This window comes from Nothoprocta perdicaria, unplaced genomic scaffold, assembly GCF_003342845.1.
Source record: "Nothoprocta perdicaria isolate Ctin4 unplaced genomic scaffold, notPer1 scaffold_10, whole genome shotgun sequence".
Lineage (NCBI taxonomy): Eukaryota > Metazoa > Chordata > Aves > Tinamiformes > Tinamidae > Nothoprocta > Nothoprocta perdicaria.
The window spans coordinates 474947-496108 of record NW_020454094.1 but is presented as its reverse complement, the minus strand read 5'-3'; the positions used below and the strand labels follow the sequence as shown (position 1 = coordinate 496108).

General features: G+C 44.0%; 1 protein-coding gene across 1 annotated transcript in view; it reads left to right on the top strand.

Annotated features, from left to right (window-relative positions):
• DCC (DCC netrin 1 receptor) overlaps window positions 1-19825 on the top strand; it is a 349458-nt gene extending 329633 nt beyond the window's left edge. The window contains exons 27-29 of the mRNA XM_026038936.1: window positions 5007-5219; window positions 16068-16210; window positions 17874-19825. Of these exons, the coding sequence (XP_025894721.1) occupies window positions 5007-5219; window positions 16068-16210; window positions 17874-17963 (446 nt within the window). The 3' untranslated portion in view covers window positions 17964-19825. The remainder of the gene's footprint in view (window positions 1-5006; window positions 5220-16067; window positions 16211-17873) is intronic.
• The last annotated feature ends 1337 nt before the right edge of the window (window positions 19826-21162 follow it).

Sequence of the window (21162 nt, the reverse complement as noted above, 5' to 3'; positions counted from 1 at the left end):
CAGTTGCTGCTGTCAGAGCCAGGCAGCAGCTCGCTCCTTCCCGTGATAGCAGAAATCATTAGTTGTCACTCTGCGTGGGGATGAAGGGATAGAAAAATACATCTATAACAGGATGCCTAAAGCTTTTCCCAGCGCCAGAGCTGCTGCTGCTGCTTGGTGCCAGCACTGGCAGCGTCAGGCTGTCCGAAAGAACTGTCACTGGCAAATTCCCATCCGCTCCYGAGATTAAGCAGCAGCTGCTCCGTGTCTCCATCGTCTCATGGATGACTTCACCGCAGCGGCGAGTGGCCATAGATCATCGAAACGACTCCACCGTTGTGCATTCTCTCACACGCAAGCTCCTTTTCGTTCAGGGTGGGCTGTTTTCTCCTCATGATCATGTGGGTTTTTGTGCGAGCAGCTCGCAGTGAGAGAGCCCATCGAGAAGATGCATGAGGCTTTTCTGGGTGCATTTTACCCCTCCGTGAAAAATTCCCTTGATGCTTGAGCAATTGCAACTGTGTCAGAAAAAAAAGCGGCCCGTGCAATAATTCCTGTGGGACAGACTCTACCTGCAGTGCTACATGACTGTACACCCGATTGATCAAAAYGTGGCGGTCTTTGAATAAATCATAGGCGATGCCATTAGGAGGGGTGTTGCTTTGCAGCCTGCCATGGAGCCCATGCTTCAACACCTTCTTCTGTTCTGAAATCCATTTCTCATTGACCCCAAAGAGTCAAGTGCTGCAGCGTAYCTTTAGGCCAAGTTTTCTGCTGAAGAGGAAACTAAAGGAAATGAAAAGGAGAGTCAGGCCCTAGCCAGAACTGGCCTTGAATAATAAACTGACTTGTCATTTTGAATACTGCTGATGGCACTGCCAGCCGGGAAATACAATTGCTAAATATCAATTTTTCCATCTTTCCAGACACACAAAGTGTCTGTGCCGTAATAAAGTGAGTGCTCTCTGCTCAGCGTGCCGTCCCGCTGTTAGCCTCTTGCTCCAGAGGCCTTCCCAGCTCCACGGCACCCGCTGCTAGCAATTTCAGCAGTACAAGAAGGAGAAAGGAAAGGAAGAAGGATACAGTACGCTAGAAGGGAAAGAGAAGACTCTTTTTSCTGCTTTGCCACAGCAGTGGGATGCTTCATGGTCTCAGGGGTGAGAGGAAGAGAGCTGCAGGAAAAGAGCTCCCACCTGGRAGGTATTGAGGAGACCTTGCTGGTCTTGGAGAGATCCCAAAAYGCTAGCACGAGCTCTGCTGTTATCCTTACTAGTAGGTCCTTCCTTCCCGTCCCCATACAGACATGCTAGGCAGAACATGTTTTGGTCACGTCTTGACAACATCTTCACAGCCAGCAGACTTCTGTTTTTAAGCTACCCCTGAAGACCCTATTCCACCAGGAACGGGGTCCCTAGTTTGTCAGCATTATATAAATATATCATCTTGGTCGCGCAATATTTATAATCTGTGTGAATTCAAGGATTTATAGGAAGTTGGCACAGAGCTGGTATGTTATAATGCACTGTCGTATAGTTTGAATTGTTATTACCTTTTGTTTTCAGTCTGTATTGATCTCTCATTGCCTCAGACTGAGGTAGAGCCAACAGCTACAAATCCAAGGGGGACTATGTCCCTGAGTTATTACGCAATAAAAGATATACGTGCCCAATAAGCTGAAGTCATCAAACTGGTTAAATGCATCATGCCAACCAACAAATATGCAAAAGCAAAGAGAAGACCAGTATATGTTATCTGCTTTTCTRCTTGGTCACCAGCAAGTTCATTGCTCCTTGAACTGAAAGCAAGCTCATTATCAGTTAGCATTTCTAGGTTAGACATAAAATAAATGCAAATAGTACTTTATCCATCATTTCTCCACTGCAGTGAAAGATTCTTACTGGATTTACTGGACTTTAGAAGAGATCTTCATGTATAGCRTATTATTTCCTTAACTTTGGCAAAATATTTTACTAAATTCAAGAGCAAAAGATCATAAGAGGTCTGTAGCACAGCAGTATCTGCTTCATCCCAAAGGTCAACTGTAAGTCTGGTTTCTACTGAAAAATTAATTAAGTGGATCAGTGCAAATAATCAGAATTCTCTGACTCTTCTGTGAAGGCACCTGCCTACCGGTTAAGCAGGAAACTGATGTGGATGGTGCAGGTAGCATTAGCAATGTCCTCATTTTCATTCATCCTTCAGACAAATAGTCCATCCCCTTGTCCCGCAGGCACCTGAGGGAACTGCAGACTGATGGCTCTCATTAGGCTTGCAAGCATGCACGTCTTCTTAAAAAAAAAGAGTCTTCTCAGGAGTGAACCACTTTCATTACACCACTTGCCTTCAATATTTAAAACCCAACTCTAGCTTCTCATTTTAATAGAATCATCTCACCTTTGTCTTCTATAATAGCTGGAGGATAGCGTGATGTTTTTCATGTAATAACAATTATGTAGGGCTCCAGATTTTACAGCTAAGTCTATAAGGTAAAATATCCATACAGTAATCCGGTCATTTTACTGGATCCTATAATGTGGAGACCATTACAGTGATGCCAGCTCCTAAAGTTCTCTTATCTGTAGCACCATTGCAGAAGATACCAAGAAGGATATTTTGTGGAGACTATTGTAAGGCGAGCGCTGGCCTCCTTAAGCAAACGTAGACCTAAGAGGACATGCAGAAAAGAAAACAGACACGAGCACGCTGGGCAAGGAGATGGAAAAGCAGARGTGGAGCAACAGCCTGACGGTGCAAAGAGCCTTGAAGGTGAAAACAAACAGTCTAGCCAACTTCTCCAAGCCATAAATGATTCTGACCTTGGTCGAGTCCCATAGTTAGTTTCCTGTGAGTGGAGTTCAGTATTGCCAGGGATGTCTGCACTATTGCCATAGAAACAAGTAATGGGGTTGCGGAAATGAGGAAAAATCCTCATTTCCATTTTTCAAAATTGTTTTGCCACTTAGTAGGTTGTAATTACTTATATACTTTGACATTAATTATTATAAAATGCCTTGAGATTTGACTCGGCTGTGTAATTGCATGTTATTTATACAAGGAGTTCTGGTTGTTGCAGCAAGAAACCAACTCCTCTGGAGCGTTTTGGGTCCCAGTATAATAACTAATGCCTATATCTATGTGTCAGGAAGGTTGTTTCCTTCGGTAAAAGGATGATTTTTTTCCTAGATTTCTGTTTTCCTGCCACAAGTTGCATGATTAACTGTTGTGCTTATGAGCTATAGTGGCTGGAGTAAATACTGTGAAGATGTTGGACAAATCCAACATGCCCAAAGCAAAGCAGTTCCTGTTGTCATCGTGTTCTCCCTTCTTTCCACTGTTACGCTTGCAATAAGCTCAGATGCTCTTCCCACATGGAAAGCTGTTTCCAGTGCTGTTCCTCAGGGCAGGAGGCCAGGAGCTGGGGAATGAGCTGGGAAAGGCCACAAGCCGTGTTCTTGGGAAGCCTCAAATGAGTTCCTGGCATAGGATTTGGAAGAGGAATCAGGAGATGATGCTTTTGACCCAGTGCCCATGTTCTCATCCAGGGGTAGGAACAAGCAGTGCTACAAGCGGACGCCTCCACACTAGGGCACAGAGAAGGGAATTTCTTGCTGTCATCCATAGGGCTCTGCAGCAGAGACTTCTGCTCACCATGCTCCCCGTAACTAATTAGAGTTGGCTTGTCAGGGTAGACACAGTGGTGAAGAAGAATTTTTTGAGACTCTTGCAATTTTCCTTTCAAGRTCAAAACAACCTCTTGCCTTTGGAAGTCGATTTTCTGTCTTTACTTTTCAAGTCTGAATATCGTGGTCTGTTCCTTGTATGAGCAGCGCGGGGGGCTTCRTCTGCTTGATCATTAAAGATCATTAAAGGTAAAGAACAGTGCCAGGGAAGAGAAATGGCAATGTAACCCCAAATGCAATGCCAGGAGATACAACGTAGAGTGGTATCTCCTAGTAGAGTTGTCCAACACTTCTGCACGTGTTGGTGCATGCCGAGCTGCTTGCTCTTTCTAATAGCCCTCCTCCTCTGCAAACGTCCTTCATGTTCCTCTCCATGGAAGATGCCCTAGCTCTGGACTGCAGGACTAGAAGACTTGTCATCTGATGGGTGTGAGTACACCACAGGTCACTTAGAAGGCACCAGTCGTCCTCTTCTGTAGGTGCATTCGCAATGCTGGCGATGTTAGGAATAGACACTCAGCTGCTCCGTGCTGGAAACTCCCATACAATCATGAGCATTTTGCAACTAATAGTTATGATGCAGCATGGGTTTCCAGAGAGCTATAGAAATAAAGGGCTTTTCTCCTTGCCTCTCACTTGGTTTTCTGTAATACTTCAGCTATGCTTGCTCCTCTCTTCTGCCACAGCAGAGTTGTTAAGAAGTGCTGCAGAGCACAACGTAGCTACGTTTTGGATTAGTGGGTTGACACGGCATATTTAAATCTCAGAAGAATTGACTTTGAATATAGACTAATAAAATAGCAACCTACTGCTTTGGCACACTAAATGTTACAGCTGTCTCGAGGAAGAACAATATTGGTGATTGGTTATGGAGAAATTAATTGCGTCCTTTCTTTATCTTGAGCTCTTCTCTGTGGTGACTAGAATAGAACCATCACGCAGAACACAATGAGTTTCCTTAGTTTTAGGCTGTTTCGGTCTTCACTGATGTATTTATGGGCTTACTGATTTTTAATATTTAAAAGCACCCAGATCTTATGACGCTGGGAGCTTAAGAAGTTTGAATAAAAATGAAATAGCGAGAGGAAGATGAAGATGTCACGATTGCATTTTTTTAAGGAAAGATGTATTGCACATCAAGTGGCACGCGGCTGCTCTGAGCAACATCTGGTTTTTTAATTCATCTGCCAGCAACTTTTGATGGAAACGTATACACCCTTCTCGCAGATCTAATGCTTTACAGCTTCTGTTGCACATGGTCATAAAAGTAGGGACTAAGTCTTCGAAATCACCTCCATAATAATTCTTGGCTTTCCGGCTTACTGTTTTTTTGCTGTTTTCTTGCAGCCGTGAGCGAAGCGCCCCCGTCGCAGCAGCCGTCGCTGCTGCCGCCGGCGCAGCCCGAGCACGCGAGCGGCGAGGACGCCCCGAGCAGGACGATCCCCACGGCGTGCGTGCGCCCCACGCACCCGCTGCGCAGCTTCGCCAACCCCTTGCTACCTCCGCCCATGAGTGCAATAGAGCCGAAAGTCCCTTACACGCCGCTCCTGGCCCAAACAGGTGAGGACAGGGCGGGAAGGTCTGGGGGAGCAGAGTCTTTTCGCCGCAAGGAAAAGACACGGAGCACGAGGCAGTTCCGTCCCCTGAAAAATATCTTCAAGCGCTCACAGGATGGGGAGTGGGTACGTGCGGTTTTATGGTAATAATCCCATATTTCATTCTGACAATCTGGAATGAAAATTCAGGACAAGGCAATAGCTTGAAATCAGAGTTAACCAGTAAGTGATGAAAATGAAATAAATGAGATGCCAAATTAATCATTTGGTCTTGTTTCCAGGTTCCTGTTGTGCTACAGTAACTTGAAGCAGTGCCAAATGCTTGACTCTTGTTTCGAGGCTTGCCTTTTTGATAATGAAAAGACTATTTATGTATGCTGGAAAAGAACTGACTGCAATTCACTCCAGTGTGCAAAGTACTTAAAAATTAAATAGCAAGTATGCAAGGAAGAGGAAAAAAAAATATTTTAAAAAAGAATGGTCATAGAAGAGTGCCGCTTCTGATGGAAGCTGCAGGCTATTTCCACAGTTTGATTAAATGGTTATATATGGCTGTAGTGGAGCACTGGTTCATTGGCTCCGTGGGATCAAGCAGAGGAGGATGAACGGGCCACGGTCGCTGCTTGCAGACGTGTTGGTGGCAGGAGTGCACGTCTCCAGCTGAGCCAGCATGGGGAGGCTTGGGGATGTGGGGCAAGGCAGGGGACGGAGGCTGAGCCTCGCCAACACCTGCCTTCGTTTCTTGAGACCATGAGCGTAATATATATGGTGTGTGCTTGGATCCTAATCAGCCCAATGCTAGAGTTGTTCTTCACTTAAGAATTCCTTCAGTGATGCCGTTTGATGGAGTAGCAATGAGAGACGCTAAGGCAGGAAAAAAAAAAAAAACAAGAAAAAAAAAAAAAAAAGGAATTTGCAGGTTGGTGTTTCATTTTAGCTGTTTACTCCATTAGGTTGACTAATACCCCGTCTGGCCCGAAGAACCTTTAAGCTTTCAGCTTTACTCTTCCTGTTGTGATCTGTCTTTCAGAATGTAGTTTCCTTCCCCTAGAACATTGGTCACTTCCATCTTTGCAGCAAGAGAGTTACCAAAAACCCTCCGCATTTTTACTGCAAGTACCCGCGCTGGCAGTATATCAGTAAGAAATCCAGTTTTTGACAGCAGACAGAAGGAGATAAATCCTTATTTGCTGGAAAAATACTTTTGCCAAATAGTACAGCTGAATTATATTTATATATAATAGAGTCCATTCACCGTTATGTACACAGCGTTTGACTTTATGAGAGTCCAGCTGTGCTTCTCTTACTCTCATGAGGAAGCATAGCGACCTCAACAGAGCTGTTTGTCCTGTAAATCAATCAGGATTCCCATTTAATCATTAYGACGGAGGGGAGGGACAGAAAGAGGGAGAGTGGGAGCATGTTGCTAACTCCATAAATAATCCTGCCATCCTGATAAAGTTGTCTTTTTTGGAGGAGTGACCTTCTTGTAGAAGGTGCAAGGGATAGGACTTGGTTATTAGGCAAAATTTAGCACTGAACATGTCAGTGCTCTGTATTATGGCAAGTAAAGGAATGGAAATTTGTATGGTGAAAAATGAAAACTGGTTGCTGGACGGTTCATGGCTTTGAAATGATTGTGTTCCCTATTTTAAAATTGCAATTTCTTCCTCTTGGAATTTTGTGTATCTTCATTTCTGGTCTTCCTCCTGCTATTTTGTGCTGTCAGGAGCTCACTCTTTTTCTCTCTGCATGATTTCTCCTGTTCTTGCGAGCATCCTGTAGCCATTAGCCAGACTGATTCCCCCTACCAGTTCTTTCTAGAAAAGTTTGTTTTCTGAGCGTTAACTTGTACTCGTGCCTCCAGGCAGATGGAGAACTGTTTCTGGCCCTGTACATGCTCACTTGCCTGTATTAAAGCACATGTTTGGTTCATATAATATTTAAAAGCAGCTTAGAAGCTTTAGAAGGAGGTCATTAGTGCGACTGTCTTGGTTTACTGGTTATTGGTGGTCGTCTGTGTTAGGGGCAATTTTCAATAAATATGAATACTTGTACAAAAGCCAGAATAAAAACTTCTTAATTTTATAACTTTCCCCAGTGTTTTATACTTACATTTCAAGAGTTTTTCATTACAAATTTCAAATATTTCCCCTAGCACTTAGGATTTTATTGCTTTGAAGCTTGGGGATCTTTTGGAAGCAGGCACTGAATGCATGTTAGCTGAATAATTGTCTGGCTTCTCAGCAGTAAGTAAATCTGTGCTTTGTGGCCTTACGCTAGTTAAAAGATACTCAAAACAAGATTGATCTTTCAGTATCCACTCTTGAATTCCTTCCCCCTGGAGCCCCCATCTCTCTTCTTTTTACTTAAAATGGGAGAGCAGCTACCTTTTTAATTCTACTGGAAGGTTAAAGGGAATGGAGGGAAGGCATTAAAAAAAAGAAGCTAAGAAACAGCCCTGCCTTCTTCCAGTAATTCTGCAAACTTAATACAACCCATGAGCATGATAACTTAGCCGTAGTAGTATGGCTAAGATATTCCTTCCTATGGAAAGGAAATTTTGGAGAATTTTTTTTTTTTTTTTAGCTTTTAAGAGCTCTTGATGAATTTCTTGATTTGAATCAACCTGCCAACAAAGGTGGGCGAGCTGTCTGCCAACCAGCTGAACAAATTGCTTTCTGGACCACATCTGCTAATTATACCCCACTTGGGGACATTGCAGCTGTAAAAAGGCTCTTAGCAAATTCCCATGTTAGAATAATTGTTACTTTCCTCAGCCTGAGATACAGAATTAATTATTTCTTTTAGTCTCAAGAAATGTTGACGTGTGCTGTGTGACAAATAGGGCGATAAATAATGGATTCATCATGACTTAAAGCCATTAAACTACTGTTTACTTTGCTCCCCTGTTTATTAAATGCCTGTCAGTCTGGTATCTCATTCCTTCAAACAACGCATAACTCTCTAACAACAATCCTGGATGATTCCAAGCGGAGGAAACAGCAGAGACCTGGAGAAATCCATCCCGGGCTCTCCAGAAGACCTGTTAAAAAGCAGGATACATGAAGTTCGATAGGCTCATCCCTATGACTTCCTCCAYTGTTGACTTGGAGACTCCTACTCCTTCTTTCTAGCTCTGTGATTTTTATTTTCCTTTTTTTTTTTTTTAATGTCTTCTGTTTATCTGTTTTCCTGCAGCAGTTCAGAAGGGAAGGCTGGTGGTGGTGTTCCCCTGGGCCTCAGGCCACCCTATTCCCTGTGCCATGGCCAAGAGCTGGCTGCCCCTCTGCACAGACACGGATTCGGAAGGGTTGGGAAGCMTTTTAGACATCTGCGGAGCGAGAAGGTTGAAGGAGGAAGGCTGAGATGATAGTTSCAGAGCTGGCGTTTCCTGCTGCCCTCAGGCAATGTTAGCATTTAAATTATTTGTTGGCTCTCGCCCAGAGAACGGGCGAAGGGAGAGTCTTCTCTTGACTTTGACCCCATGCTAAAAGGAGGCCTCTCCTCTAGCATTTCACCCATTCAGTATATCTCTGCAGTGGCATTATAATTAGCTGTTAAACGCCATCTTCTGTTTCATGAAAAAGAGAGATCATTTTTCAGACATGTGGGATTTTGCCACGAGGGCATGAATAAATACTAAAAAAGGTTGTGCTCCTGTTTGTTGGGTCAGGGCTTCGGCTTAATCCACAGCTAAAATTCCCTCCTTTTCATTTTGAGCTCACTAAATCTGAACTCTTCACAAAAACCTCTTTTTGTAGATATTTTACAGGRGATCTCACCTTCTCAGCATGGCTGGGTGACTTGAGGAGCATTTCAGGAGCCCAGAACTTATTCCAAGCTCTCCTGCCCACTGCGTCTGCAGGCTCCTCTCTTTGCAAATCAAGCACATAGGCATATAAGTGATTTGGCTAAGTCCCCTTTCGGCTTAAATAGGAAATGTTTGATGGAGTGTCAAGCCTATTGCATTATAGATCTGACATAAATTCCACCCATGGACAGGAAAGATTTTTTTTTTCCCCCGCACAAATGAAAATTCCTCATAGGTCTTGATGAGCAGCTGCACTTTAAATGAACCTGAATTAGGAGGTCATTTTTCTTCTGCAGAAGCAAGCGTGAGGGGATATAAAATGCAGCCTTTGAGGTAGTAGTTTTTATGTTGTGCTGCAGTTGTAAAACTTTAGCTTTTTGAGGCTCCCGTATCTTTGGCCAGAATGTAAAAATGCTGCTTTTTTATTTCCTTTTTTTTTTTTTTTTCTATTTTCCCTTTGTTTGTTCTCTTGCTACTTCATGGAAGTGTAGTGGGAAGATCAAATTATTGCTTTCATGAAGTCTCTTTGTGAATGGATACCCCAGAGCTAAAACCCACTTCACTGCCCAGCCAAAAGGAGCACAGCGAGGCATGTCCCGGACTGGGGAAGGGCTGGCAGCTCAGGGCAAGTGTTGCATTGTAGATGGACTGGGTGAATCTGGGGATTTTGGACCTCAGATGACATTGAAATTTGCCCTTATAGTTGGAAAAGTGAATGTAGAAATTATGCTGTTGTATTTGGTAGACTGGTTCCTGCATGAAAAGAGCTTGCTTCTTTGTACAAGAATTGCAATACAAAATTATGAAGCAGGATTTTCCTGGGACAGAAATCAACGTTGGCTGAGTTTTGGCAAGTGGGAATTCGTCCCTGTCTTGGTTTTCCAATAGCCATTCCACAAGTTCCTTCCTACCGTTTAGGTTCCTTCTTCGATCAGAATTGGGTGGTCATGCTGCAAATAGACTGTTTCTGTCAGGAACGTTCCCAAAATCACAGTTACATGAGTGTCTTGAGCGTCACTTCTCAGGCAGGGTGTTTAGAGAGGGAAACTCCCAGAATAAACCTTGGCATCGTGAAGGGGGCAGATCTGGAAGACAGAAATTCAGGACCCTCCGCTGCTAGGTCTATGCTTTACAATCACCATGTTTTTTAGAATGTTTAATCCCCTGGGAATTAATTATGAGGGGTGCAAGTGCATTTATTTTGAGCAATCAATTAACTCTAATAAGTAAGTTAACTACATAACCAAATTCTGGGTTCGTCTTGGGGAGAGTAGTTTATCAGTAAGTAAAAATTTCCCTAGGTGAAAGCAAAACACAGTGAAAACCTATTGTTCCTAACTTGATTTCAGTCATTACATTCAAAGACAACCCTGAAATCTTTTGCTAATGGGGGCTGAAAGTCCTTCAAGCTCTTTTTTTTCTTTCCTTCTTTGTTTTAGCTTATTAATAGGTAGAGAAGGCTGAGATTTATGGACTTCTCTTCATCCTCATTTTCAACTTTCCCATGTTTTGTCTTTCYTCGTTTCTTTTTGTAAGAACAAGCTTTCTGCATTCAGCTGGGATACGTGGATAAAGAAGGGTCACAAACGGGTCAGCCCAGAGTATCAGAGAAATCTGCCTCCAGTCCAGTCGTGGACGTGGGCAAGCAGATAACTGTGGACACCTGGGTTGTCTCATTAAAATCAAAGGGACTGCCGGAAGGCACAAGATGTGGACGGAGGTGTTTTTCTGGATAAGTGAACCAATTCCGCTTTGATATAAATGAGCTATTTCAATACGAGGCAGCAGTGCAATGATTTATTTTTTATTTCTGGATAATTGTACTGTAAACGCATGAAGAGATTTAATGATGGGCAGTGTCGGTGACCCTGTATTTCTGCAGCTTTGCCGAGCAAAGTAGTAAAACTTTGTTCCGCTGCATATGCGAGCTTCATAGTTAGTTGGGGGTTTTGCCATTGCAGACTTGCAGCCAACAGTGGTCACTTGTGTTGTGGTGCTTATGCTCATAGTGTTCTCAGCAGAGATGAAACATCTTGTCCTTTGGGGTTCAGAAGGCAGCAAGGTCATAAATTGGGGAAATTTTCACTAAAAACAGACCTAAGGGAAGGTTTTGGGTAGCTACAAGTTTTTAAAGTATACTTTGATGAAGATGTCCATGTTGATGAAGAACAGCTGAGAAGACTGAGAAAAGAGCTAGCAAATAGCTGCCGTATTTCAGTGACTTTGTGCAGCCTGTGGTGGTGGTTTTGCCTTAACATGTCCTTTACAAACTCACAGTTTCTATACCTATTTTGAAGCCTTAGTGCATAAAAATGTGTGAGGTTCATGAGTGCTGCTTCAAAAACCGCAGGAATACACAGCCCTGTTACATGCTCAGTACTGTGTTTTTAAGTGACCTCTTTCTGTGCTCAATTTCTCTTTTTACTCTCTCTCTCCCAATATCAAAGGTTCCTAAATTAAACTTTATCCCTTTGTAGAAGTATCTCCCCTGTGGAATGAGCCAAGCCCCCATGGATTATCATCTCAAGAGCCATTTTTAAAACTCAATTTCATGATGAAAAATGATTTTTTTTTCTTTTTTCCCACCTGCAATGTAAAGCTGAGTCACCAAATAATGTTTTCATATACTTGCATATTCTGTACCCCCTAGAGACACTGTCTTATATGGGAGCACTTGGTCATGAAGGTACAAGGAGGCTCATTTCCAGATGTTATTCTCATCTTTATGTTTGATCTTTCAATCCATTTAAACTGATAAAACACTTTTTTTTTACAGGTGAGAATACYGACTGACCTGTTAGTGATGTTTGTTCTTTTTATGATTTTCTATTATCCTAAAAATACTTACAGCAAAATAACATCTCCGTACTGCAAGGGGGGCAGTACATCCCACCTCGATCACTTATTTAATGAGAAAAATCTAGATTTGCATTGGCATCTTGCAGTCCTTCTCCACCCTCTGAAATTGAGGCTGCCAGCCTCATTACTTCCAGAAACATCTGGGACAGCTGCAGTTCTTAAATCGCTTTGATTTTCCACATTGTTCCCTTTTGATTTTGAGAATTACAGCGTAAGCACTGTGGCTCTTTGGAGGCTTTCTCGTGGGTTCTTCTGCGCCTGCAGATCCTAATTACTTTTTCCCTTGTTTCATAACAGACCCAGTTAATGACACAGACGGTTTTCGCCTTAGTCCTGTTGGTTAGATGAAACCGTGGAAAAGGTGTGGAATATGTGGGTAGAAAAGGTTTTGGGTTTTGGAGTTACAAGTCTGAGATCACCCTCTGACTTCTGTGGCTTATCTTGACTTTTATGGTCCCGGCATCCAGGATACCTCTTRGCTGTATTCAAGAAACGCTTTCATTCTTCCAAAAGCAAAAGCTTCTCTGCATCCCACTGTATAATTCATAAGTCAAAATAGGTTAATTCATTGACGATGGTTTGGGGAAGCCTTTTTTTTCTGTGAAAACAGCAGAGAAGAACCAAGCGCAGTGTGAGCAAGCACGGCCTTTCAGTTTTGGAGCAGGTGCTAGCCACAAGAAGCTGAACATTGCCATTTCCTACTTGTCAAAGACCTGGTTAGCTGATTTTAGCCATCTAAGGAAAATAGGTGTCTGCTCCATGCAGTCACCTGAGGTCATTGTGCAGCCCAAGGAGGAGGAGAGGCCCTTTGGGAAGACAGTTCATCGCAAATCTCCAAAGCTTTGGGAGCTTCTTCTTCCCATAGGTTCCAGAGGAAGCTTAAATAGCCAGCTGAAGGAGCTGAAGAGCTCACCCCGCTCTTTTAAACAGCTGAAGGAACTTGCAGGACCTGCCATGGGTGGCATGAGCAGCAGAGGGGCAGGGAGGGCTGTGCCGTGTTCCTGCTGGTGTTGCAGCTCCCCTCCAGCTCTCCTGGTGCCTGGATAATGATGCCTTCTGTGCTTTGGCTAGCASTAGATTTCAGAATCACACGCCTGTTTTATGCATCAGAAAAATTTGGTCCTAAATCCAGAATTGAGGAACCCCGTCAGTTGACTTCTCCTACCCAGTGATTCTCCATTAAGCACAATTTCTTGCTGTTTAAACCATTTCCTCCAAATTTTTGCATTCATCTTTATCTTCTGTAGTTTTTCTCCATGTCAGTGTTTTGAATCTTCACTCAGATTGTCTTTAACACGTGAATCAAYCTAGAATTAACAGTGGCTGTGCATGATGTGGACATCCGATCCACTGGGGTGAACAGAGCTGCCGTTGATGCTTGCTGCATGTTGGTGTCTCCCTGCTGCCAGGGACTGACCCCAGGAACACCAGCAGAATTCCTGAGCCCTCCCATTAAAATAAGCTGTTATCTCCTGGCTGGATACACAGCTCCTGTCCAACGCAACAGAATGCAAAACAAAATAATGGGAAGTATCTCTCCCCATGTGTTGCTATCAGGAGAATGAGCTCTGCATTGTTTTCACTCGGTGTTCATCGCAGGAACATCTGATCTGATATGCACAAATGCGTCTCGATTTGGCAAATTGCTCCGTTTTGACGTGCCCACGGGCTCGGTGCTGCTGCGCGGCGCTGCCGAAATGCAAAGGGTGCTAATGCAGAGCGTTCAATACGTGCCTCTGAAAAGCAGCAGTAGCTGGAGTTTGCACCTGGTAGTCGTATATTATATAACTAATGAGCCAAGGAAGTGTTTAATAACCCAGCGGAGAGCAGGAAACTTCTTTGCAGCGGTGAGTCGGTGCCGGGGCTGCCCCTRCCCCGGCAGCGCCGCTTCCAGCCCCGGCTTTTTTATTATTATTTTTGAGGCTCCCGCCGAATTGGAAATCATCAGTAACCAAAGTGATTTAATTTAATTAGCTACTCATTTGCATAAATTAGTTTGCTCAGCATGTCAGCCTTCTGTGTCCAGAATCCTCATTGAGAGGACTGCTCGGTCTTCTTAATGTCCTTTGGGGAAGGGGTTTCGCCTCTTGTACTAATTATGCATTGCAAGCGCTGTCTCTGATAGCGTTGTAAGGCATTTACCAAACAGCTGGAAATCTGCAGCCAAACCAGAACAACGTTTTCTCAGTTTCTCTTCAGTTTCCAGCTTTATGGTTTGCCTGTTGCTTTTGCGAGCTAAAGGGCAGAAGAGGCACAAACTGAACTTTCTAATCATCGTTATGGCTTCTCATTAACAATATCCAGGAGGGAACATCTGTCTTGGCGCTGAAAAGCAGGTCTTTAAGGGCAATTGCAGCAATTAATGAGTTACGTATGAGAAACATGATTTTTACTGTGGGATTTACAGTTTTGCAGCAGCAACATGTTCTGCATTTTACATGAGCTCCTCACTCTTGCATCCAATATTTACTTCTCCACAAGTCCATGAAGATCAAACAAGTCACAGTGAGAAGCCACTTGTATGTGTATAAAAAAAAGCTTATCTATCTGGTGCATTATCTAACCAATAAACGACCCAGATGCGGTGCCTTTTTACTCTGTAAAAAAGGCAGTTTTACTCTGTATTTCCCACATGACAGATGCTCATACTGCTGCCTGCAAGGAACTCCGTGTCCGGGTTGGAGATATGAGGAAGAGCATCAAAAGGCTGAAAAGGAAGGGAAGGGATGGAATTTCTTCTTGGAAAATAATCTTTTGATTAAGAACTGGAAGTTAAAAGCACTTCCAAAAGTTTGAAGGCCCAGCTAGTAAGGAAGTTTTTAGATACAGAGAGGGAGATGGAGGAGAGAACCCATCTCCTTGGGGATCTGTTTTAGTTTGTGTTGAATTTTCTCCTTTTCAGAGCCTCAGTTAAATTTAGGTTATCCAGGATTCCCAGCCTTGTGGGGCCCTTCCCCATTTTGCCCTTGTCTTGCTGCTCTTTCCTGGGTCTTAGTTCTACTGACTGTTCTGTTGGCAGCTCCATGTAGGGAGGAATTCGTTCTCTCTTCCGCTCCGTTGTGTTTTCTCTGACTTTAATTAAAAATGTAAACATAGTTCTTTGAAATTTCAGAAAATTCACATGCAGCTGTAGTCATTATCATCTGTATAGCACACAATTCAAAAAGGGAAAAAAAAAGGATTTTGCTGAAGAAGATTGTGCAGAGAGTATGAAGAAAAGAAGCTATTGGGCCAGTGTTTTCCTTTTTCTTTGTGATGTTTTTGTCTTGGTTTATAGGGGTGTTGAAAAGACTCAAGTGTCCTGTGGAAATGGATCTCTGCCCTATATGAGTCTGGATGTCACTGTGTGGCAAAGCATCCCAAGTAGCAGTTGGGGAGGTTTGAAGGGTTTTACAGACCTCGATATGCAATGCACTCGCCTGGACAGTTATCAGACTGGAGACTGGCCTGTAGATGTAGGAACATCAAACTGGCCTTAGGTTCACAGAGGAACCTTGAGGAACATAGAGGAACCTTCTGTTGGCAGCTCTTATGCCTCCAGCAGTGTCCTCTGCAGTCGGACCTGTTGTGCTGAGTGGAGTTTGGTGGATCGATCAGGACCCTGCTTTTCTTCACTGACATTTTAAATCATTAAGGACTTCTAATTTCTATGAGAAGAAAGCTGGGGCATTTTGGTTAATGTGTCTTTATCGAGTCACAGGCAGTGCTAGAGCTGGTGCCTCTTTGGCCAAGTGCTCTTGCTCGGGCAGGCAAAACTCTTAAGCGGTTTGTAAAACAGGGAACCCCCCTTCTGTAAAGGGGGATCGTATTTTATACCCCATCTGTATTTTGGATTCCTTCCAAATTGGGATGGAAAGTTAGAAAACATTATTTAGAGGCCAAGCACAGTTTTGTGAGCTCATTTACTGACCTGCCTTGGGGGCTTCTGTCATTTTGAAGGAGTCTGGGATAACAGTTGACAAGAAGCATGGAAATGAGCAGTGAGAGAGGGAAAAGCTCTTTGGCTCCTCCTGCCCTTGGCTCCCATCTCSCCAGCCTCCCTTTCTCCCTTCAAACCAAGCATCCAGCTGGCAGTGCAGGCACGTGCGGCCGGGCTTGGGTGCTCCTCACGGCTCCTCTGCTCCCCTTCCCCACGTCCCCTGCTGCGGGTCTCACTGTGCCTCTGGTTCCTTCCTGCAGGGCCCAGCCTCCCCAAGGCTCAGGTGAAAACAGCGTCGCTCGGCCTGGCCGGGAAGGCCAGGTCGCCCCTGCTGCCCGTGTCCGTGCCCACGGCCCCGGAGGTCTCCGAGGAGGGACACAAGGCGACCGAGGACACCGCTAACGTAAGAGCCGCCTCCAGCCAGCCTCCTGGCAAAGCTCCCGGCCACGGAGACGCGGTACCTCCATCTCTGTAGTAGTTTTTAGGTGTTGTGTGGTCCCTGTTAACCGAAAGTGTTGCTTTCTATTGGGAAATGAGTAGATTTGGGCAATCGGTAAAACTTTGGCCCCTTCAGTTCCCTGTTACTGCCGTCCACGGGACAACTCACACGCCCCGCTTGAGCCCCGTGAGATAACAGGAGCAGAGAAAAAGGGGAGCGGGAAACGCAATAAAGGAAGAGAGCGATTTTGGCAGGAAGAAGGAATACACAGGAATGGCTGATAATGGAACGAAAACTAATATTGGAGGGGCAGATAAATGGAAGTGAAGAGATGATGACATTAAAATAATATTTTCACTCCCGTTAAAACTCTCTTAGAGAAAGATGTCGCGTCCAGGAGATGAAACAGTGCAAACGAGAAGGAATGAAAAAAGATGTATATTAAATGCATGTTGCATATCATCTCTTTTCATCTACTTGCACAGGACAGTTTTTTGCTGGGCATGATAGCAGTGGTTTGTCCAGCATCTTTTTAATGAATCCTTTTGCATTTTCTGCTTGGCTAAAAGGAAAACCAAAAGTTTTGCTTCACACTTATGTATGGGCGTTTTCGGTCTGCTGGCTTACAAATGTAGGATAATAGCATTTTATTCCTGTTTATCGTCATCAATAGCATGAAAATATGTTTCTGTATGTAGTTACAGAAGGATTCTCACATTTTGCTGGCGGAAAGGGAGTCGTATATTAGAAAGATAATTATGTACCTTTCTGCAGCCCAGCTGTGGCCCTGAGCTTTTTTCCAGATCCTGCTGCCTCTCCTGCATGGGGCAAGCAGGAGACATGGAGTCTTCCACTGAAGGAGGAAAAAAACCCTGAAAAAGCTCTATTTGGTAAAATCAGTGGAAAAAAAAAGAGTAATTCAACACAGAACATTTGATAATGCAAAATGCAGTTTCAGCTCTCCATACCTTATTTGATAGCAGCAACACAATTTATTTCTCAGGAGCGATGATGCTTAAGCTCCGCAAGTGGGAGAGCGGTTGCAGGAAGTAATGGTGCAGGCAACAAGTTCTTTGGGGAATCAAAAAATGGGGATGAAGGCTACAATTTGGGCAGCTTTTTTTAAGCTTAAGTCTGCCAGTGTTTTTTTTTAAGCTATCCAGTCTTACCTCCACTCCACCTAGGGGACTGCAGATCTCCTTTAGCACTTACGGATCTTCTACCTTGTAAAAGCCACATAAATAACTAATGCTGGAGCAGTTTTGGAAGCAGAGATTCAGGTCTCCTGCTCTCGTCTTMGCAGTTTGTGAGGTCAGTGGTTCCCAGCAATAGGTACGTGATGTAGTGCTCAACATTTTAAGGTTTGCTGCAAGATCAGAGCGTTATTTTTAGCCCAGTCTGGAAGGGCCTGAGCATCTTCTGAAAAGTGTTCTCATCCTCTTCCCTCCACTAGAAGCCGTGATAGGAACTGGGGATCATTGACAACGTGAGCTTGTAATTAGCAAGCCCGACCTTTGCAGTGAGCAGCTGCAGCTTGCCCTAAAGAAGGCCTTTTTTGATGAATGTTTGAGAATATGTATATATTTGAGCATAGCCCGCTGACTGCTGTGTGTTTGCTCGCTTGCAGGTTTATGAACAGGATGATCTGAGTGAACAGATGGCCAGTTTGGAGGGGCTAATGAAGCAACTTAATGCTATCACAGGCTCAGCCTTCTAACAGCTAGTGAGGAACAGATTATTATCCAGGAGCATTGCAGCATACCAGTATTTCATGCATCTCCCACCTGTCCTCGACCCCATGAAATCATCGTCTTCTCGACACCATTCCTTCAGTGCAAGGAGGATCCCTGAAAGTCGTGAAAAGAATAATGGAAAGAAAGAAAAAGAAAAGAAGAAGAATGTTACCTAACTAGCTCTGGCATCTGAAGTGATGGAAACGTGGCCTTTGCCAACGCTACTGACATCCTCATGGCAGAGTAGTAGCCAATGCTACTGGATTGCTCATGTTGATCTCCTAGTCTTCGTAGAGCTCAAGTTGTCATGACTAACTCACTTGTTTTACGTAGTAGAGGTTCGTAGCTCTTTGTGTAGGTCTAGTCKTACCTCATGCAGGTACGTTCTTAAGCATAGACCATGCCATCATGAGACGGTGTTGTAGTTCACTCTTTTTGTTTCTCTGTGTGTTATTGCTGAATGCAAAAAGCTCCTATAGCAAATAGCCATACCACCACACAAAAATCCAGAGTTTCTCCCAACAGCACAAAGCAGAAAGGCCAGTTACTCATTGCTCTTCTCATTTCAGCCACTTTTCTTGCCCAAGTGGTGGGTATGAGCAAGTTGCTGTAAAACTCAGCCATTTGAGCCAGCATTTGTGAATCCTCCCTCAGTTAGTGGTTTATGTATGGCAAAGAGAGCACCAGGAACCTGACAGAAATCTGCGCTGGTGGCACGGTGCCAGCCAGCCGCCCSGTGCTTACACAAAGCAGGCAGAACCCGCAGTCTTCTCTGACACCCRGTAATTATGTGCTTAAGCTTGGGATAAAACATTTCTGCATCGGAAAGCTCTGCTAGGGCCGCCTGGCCCAGCGGCGAAGAGAAAAGGCACCTTTGGGTGAAGGCACCCGAGGTTTCCCCAGTCCTTTCCTGCCACCTCCGGCAGGAGGGATCAGCTCCGCAGACTCGGCCACCGCTTCTCTTGGTGGCACCTGCTGAGACCTGGTGGTCTCTTCTCTTGGTGGCACCTGCTGAAACGAGGTGACCCGACATCCATGTGGAGAAGGTCGTGGTGGTAAATGCAGAGTGCTTCCATGGGTGGAAAAGCACCAAAAAGATGAACCACAGAGGCCTGGTAAAAAAACCCACTGAATTAGAGGAACTTTTTGCCCGGGTGGTATTTCTGGTTGCTCTAAGTAGCCAGGGAGGAGAAGCAAGAGAGCAGCAGCTTCTGCGTGAAGCTCTTCAGTGCTCCCTCCTCCCTCTTGTCCCAGTCCTTTAGCTGCATATCACAGTGTTTAGTGACAACTATAACTGGTTGAATTGACTAAATTTTGTGTGCATACATTTTATTGCTAAATTTTCRGCTGCATTCAGAGTTAATCCCTGTTTATGCAGCTGAATCACCAAAAGGGAGCTAATCTGCATATTTATCTGTTAGGAGGCTGCAAAACCCAATAAGAGAGTTTCAGATGAATTATTCCATTCAGCTCTGCCTTTGATTTCAAGCTTGAGTGGGTCATAATTTTAAAAGAGCATGGAAAGGATAGGATCTTTACAACCTAATAGCTCCTTTTATTAGGTGGGTAATTATATGTGAATCTCCGAATAAAATATTTTGAGTAAAATGGCACAGCAACAGAAGTAATAATTCAAATTATTTTCTGCGGCCCTGTGCTGGAAAGGAAATCGGGTGTCAAGGAGGAATTCAAATGCTTCATTAGGAACTCCAGTGCGTTCGCAAAAACRCTCCTTAAAAACGCCTTGTTATTCAATTTACCAAGACTTTAATGAAATATTTCTTGAGAGGGAGGAAACCTGGTTTGTATGGGAGACCGAGCTTTCTAGCTCTGAGAGATTTGTAGCTAGAAACCAGCACTGTAAATAACATCAATGCATCTTGCAAGATGAAAGCCCAACTCGAAGTCACAACCTAAAAAAATCACTACCTACATTTTTCCTGGGCAAAAGGCAKCTTAATGCACCTTCTGACCCGCTCCTCTTCCATATTTGCAGGGATTGACATTGTTTGAAACAGGAACCTAAGGTCAAATCCGGCTCTCGCCTGTTTTTTAGAGAAATATCCGTTACCCTGGAGTTTCAGCAGGAAAGCCAGGAGGAGAAACTGCCTGGAAAATCCTCACGTGTGGCCTCGCACCTATTTAATTGTGGAACATCAATCCACAAGAAAGTGTTAAACAGCACAAAGTCGCCTAAAATAAGAGGGTGGTGGCCCTCAAGTTGCTGGCAAATCAGATTTTGTTTGTTTGGGATGCCTTTTTTGTGACTGCTCTGGTATTGATCCGCCTCTTCTGCCCGCCTCTCTGCCGGAGCGCGATGCCAAGGTCCGGATCCAGCCCATGGAGCTGGCGCTCCCGCAAGCGCAGCCTTTCCCCCCCGCCCTTTTCAACAAAGCGGGACTTCTGTGAAATTCCTTCAATTTCTCAATGGTGCAATTTCTTCTTTGATTTAACTTTAATGTAAGTCAGGAAAAGTTAATTAATGCGTATTCCACCTTTGAATTTTGAAGCTCTTTTCCAGTTTTCCAAAACCCTAACAGGCCAAGGTGCAGTCTAGGCAAGTGACCTCTGTCTTCCCTTTTTTGTGGTCCATTTAGATGCCTAATTCCTTCAGGCTTCACTTGATGGCAAGGAGGGGAGCTGTGCTCCTTGGTTTCTCCTAAGCTGCATGGCACTAAATCTGGGGGGGGGGTTTAATCCTAAAGAGCCTTGAGGAAGTTTCCAGCTTTTATTTAGGATGAGTTTAGTAATGACTGAAAAACTAATTAGTAAGCAGGTGTTTCTTCTAAAAAAAAAAAAAAAGAAATTTTACTTGCAAAGCTCAAATGAGTGCTGTAGCACAAAGCCTCCAAATTACATTTTGCTGATGCTCTATTTATTCGCAGTGAGCTTGGCTGATTCTGATGAATTCCTGAACTGTGAGAATATTTATAGCCCGTGACTATTTCCACCATAGACTCTCCCAGAAAAYTGTAACAAGAAATTCATCAGTACAAGACAGATTTGCGAGGCTGGATGTTACCAGGGGAGATCATTAGCTAATCAATGCAATGGGGCTGCCATAAACAGGTAAAAGACAAATGAGTTAGCAGCCAAAAAAATCTGTTCTTTCATTTCCTTCCTTCCTTCCTTCCTTCCTTCCTTCCTTCCTTCCTTCCTTCCTTCCTTCCTTCCTTCCTTCCT